Source organism: Pyrus communis, chromosome 8 (genome assembly GCF_963583255.1).
Source record: "Pyrus communis chromosome 8, drPyrComm1.1, whole genome shotgun sequence".
Lineage (NCBI taxonomy): Eukaryota > Viridiplantae > Streptophyta > Magnoliopsida > Rosales > Rosaceae > Pyrus > Pyrus communis.
Genome location: NC_084810.1, coordinates 26551119 through 26554923, shown reverse-complemented (window position 1 = coordinate 26554923; position 3805 = coordinate 26551119). Strand labels below are relative to the sequence as shown.

The following is a 3805-nucleotide window of genomic DNA, read 5'->3' as shown; positions in this document are numbered from 1 at the left end:
GAAGGAACTTGGCCAACTCAAGCACTTCCTTGGTCTAGAGGTTGATCGCACACAAGAAGGAATATTTCTCTGTCAACAGAAGTATTCCAAAGACTTATTGAAGAGGTTTGGAATGCTCGAATGCAAGCTGATCTCTACGCCGATGGAGCCAAATGTCAAAATGAGTGCACATGAAGGAAAAGATTTGGAAGATGCGACGATGTATCGACAATTGGTAGGTAGTCTGATCTACTTAACCTTGACTCGACCTGACATTTCTTATGCAGTTGGTGTGATGAGTCGGTACATGCAAAATCCAAAGAAGCCTCACTTGGAAGCAGTTCGACGAATACTGAGATATGTGAAGAGTACAATTGACTATGGTCTTTTGTACAAGAAAGGTGAAGACTGCAAGTTAGTTGGTTACTGTGATGCTGACTATGCGGGAGATCATGACACCAGGAGATCAACAACTGGGTATGTGTTTAAGCTTGGTTCTGGAACCATCTCTTGGTGTAGCAAGAGACAGCCAACGGTATCTTTGTCAACCACAGAAGCAGAGTATAGAGCAGCAGCAATGGCAGCTCAAGAGAATGTATGGCTGGTACAGTTGATGAGTGATCTACATCAACCAGTAGATTATCCAGTACCATTGTACTGTGATAACCAATCGGCCATTCGCTTGGCGGAAAATCCAGTCTTTCATGCAAGAACTAAACATGTGGAAGTGCACTACCATTTTATCAGAGAAAAGGTTCTACAAGAAGAGATTGAGATGAGACAAGTCAAGACGAATGATCAAGTTGCGGACTTGTTCACAAAAAGTTTAAGTACAGGCAAGCTCGAAAATTTTCGCTGTCTGCTCAGCACAGTGCAAAGAATGAGAGCTGACATTGAGGGGGAGTGTTGAAAATCAATGTCAAAGTTAGGCAAGGAAAGTTAGGCAATATTAGGTATGGTTGAATAAAAATTATTAGGTGCAATTAATGTGTTTTGTGTGGTAATAAATAATCTTAGTTTAATCATTTGGTTTGCTATAAATACCTAAGTTCTCAAGCATTGTAAATCATTCAAAGAAAAACAAAGCCTAGAGCTAAAGAAGAAAAGCTTTGCAAATTAGTTTGTTTTGTGAGCTTTCTTTAAGTGTGTGCTCTATTTTCTTCTTCTTGGGATCATTAGAGTTATCTTGGATACTCTTCTTATTCAACAGCCTATCTCAATGGGAATGTTGCCACTTGGACTGTTATTTCGGAAGCAAATAGATGGCGGCAAGTTGGACAGATAGTTGTACTGGTGAGCTGCGACAGTTTCATTCGTGCTCTGCGTGTAGATAGGTAGTTCGACATTAACACTATCCGTTTGAGCGGAAGGCTTCTCAGATACAAGAGCTTGAAGTGAGAAAAGCTCCTTTGGAAGTCCCCCCGAAAGCGAGTTGTTGTCCAAGCATATGAAGAAAAGACTAGGAAGACTTCCCAACCATGGAGGTATTGAGCCTGTGAGTCTGTTAGAAGACAAATCAAGGACTTTGAGTTTCTTGAGCTTTGACATCCACATCGGAATATGACCTCTAAGTTGGCAGTTCCATAAGCTAAAAAGGCGGAGATTTTGAAACCCAGAACCAATCATTGCATCACCATCCGGCAGTTCTTCACCTAGAAAACTATATGAAAGTACGACCGCCCTGAGACTTTCCAAATGCATCAATATATGAATAGCGCCGGTGACATTGGTGAGTCTGTTTTTACCAAGCGAGAGGAAGGATAGATATTTCAACGAAACAATCTCGGGTTGTATTTGTCCCTCTAGATCATTACCGCCCAGGCGAACTGCTTTCAGATACTTGCATGAGTCAAGGCTTTTTGGCATGGCGCCAGAGAAGTGATTACTCACGAGATCAAGTTTGATAAGTTGATCAAGTTCGGAAAAATTTAGCTCCGAGATATTTCCATCGAAACGGTTGAATCCAAGATTGAGTTCGATAAGGTTAGTGCAATTCATCAAAGATGGGGGCAGAGGACCTTCAAGATTGTTGAGATGAAGGAGCATGAGTTTTAATTTGGACAGCTTCCCGATGTGGAGAGGAAGTGCGCCGCTCAAATGATTGAAGTAGATCTCTAGGATTGTGAGGCTGGTGAGGTTGACAATGTTGTCACTAATGTGACCGAAAAGCTGATTGGAAGGTAACGAAATTTCATGAAGAGCCTGAGCTTTGTAGAGATCACTAGGAAGAGTTCCAGAAAGAGTATTGAAGCCCGCACGAAAGGTTTCCAATTTCGAACAGTTTCCTAGTCCGAGAGGAATTGAACCATTGAAATCGTTGTTGGAGAAATCCAAGACTCTAATCGAAGAGGAACGAAGACAGATAGAGGAAGGTATTTCGCCTGTAAAATGATTTTTGCTGACATTCAAACTGCTCAAATTCCAGGAATGTTGGAGGAATGAAGAAGGAATTGTAGCATTGAATTGATTGTTCGACAAATCCAGTATTTGAATGTAAGTAGATGATAGAAACAAAGGTATTTCTCCGGAGAGAAGGTTATAGCTCAAATCAAGGATTTCAAGGCGACTTGAGGACAAGAAGAGTCCAGCTTCCAGAGGACCGGAAAGCAGATTGTGGGAGAGATTGAGGTGCGAAAGATGGGTGAGGCTTCCAAGAGAGCGAGAAACGCTTCCTTGGAGCCGTTTAGAGGGCAACGAAACATGTGTTATCCTACCATTGGCATCACAAGCGATGCCTTCCCAGTGGCAACAATCACTAGAAGACCAATTTAAACTAGAAGAAGATGTATCCAAAGATGACAAAAGAGAGTTGTGATCTGCCTCCTTGCAAGCATGGTTTGTAGAAATGAAAGTAGACAACACAAAAAACAGGGAGAGGACTTCATAAGGCATTACGAGACTAGCTTCCGGCTTGACGTTTTTCGCTATGGCTGTACTGGAATTATATTGCTCACGTCGTTTCGGGTGTATATATACCCTCCTTTGTTTGGAGCAAGGGAGGTATAAATTAACAAAGGGAAGAAGGTAATTAGGTGATGGTTTGAATTCTTGTTCGCAATGTTTGAATTTTGAAGTCTTTTCTTTCCACTTACAGATAAAAGAAACAAACTGCACAACATGGGACGTCGCTAAAAGAGGGTCTAATCATGGGTTGGCAGCAATGCATTAGAAGATTTATATTGACTTTGGGGTCGTACTTTTTGGAGGAGCTAAAACCACTTTCGTTTTGAAAAATGATTGTTTGGTAAAAATTTTAGGGCAATTAGTAGAAATGATCCGTTTTTGATATTTGATGGGAGAAATGACTAATTTATTTAGTAACGATAATATTTCGATCATATATTGATAACTAAAAATAAGAGTTATGAACTAATAGATGAATAATTATACAATTAAGAATAAAAAGTAGAAGTGAGATGATCATTAATTAATTAATTGGTGAGTCCTCCATGATGTAACATCGTACAAGTACTATTACATGAAAGGGACTTAGAGCATTTCTAGTGGAGTTTATAAATAGGGACAACCACTGTGTAAATTGGGTATAAAATAAACGTAGGACAAAATGAATCTCCAATGAAGTGGAAAGCGAGAGAAGGTCATGAGAGCGCTACGTCTGTTTGGATCGCAAGCATCATTCGTATCAAGGTTCTAAAAAACGCTAGGCGTTATTTGGGCGGCGAGCTAGTGCTTAGTGCCTAGCGCCTAAGCGGCTAGGCGGGCGCTTAGGCGGATTTAGGTAAATTTATTGTGTATCTTGTAAATAAGTGTATCTTGTAAATAAGTGCATATCTTCCAATGCGCTCACTCTCTCTTTCTCTCTTCT

At 40.6% G+C, this 3805-nt stretch overlaps 1 protein-coding gene across 1 annotated transcript in view; it reads right to left on the bottom strand.

The window, feature by feature from the left end:
* The window catches only part of LOC137741447 (receptor-like protein 3), a 5805-nt gene extending 2934 nt beyond the window's left edge, over positions 1 to 2871 (bottom strand). Inside the window, exons 1-2 of the mRNA XM_068481158.1 lie at positions 2125 to 2871; positions 1191 to 2052 (exon numbers count right to left, since the gene is read on the bottom strand). Of these exons, the coding sequence (XP_068337259.1) occupies positions 1191 to 2052; positions 2125 to 2871 (1609 nt within the window). The remainder of the gene's footprint in view (positions 1 to 1190; positions 2053 to 2124) is intronic.
* Positions 2872 to 3805: the final 934 nt, after the last annotated feature.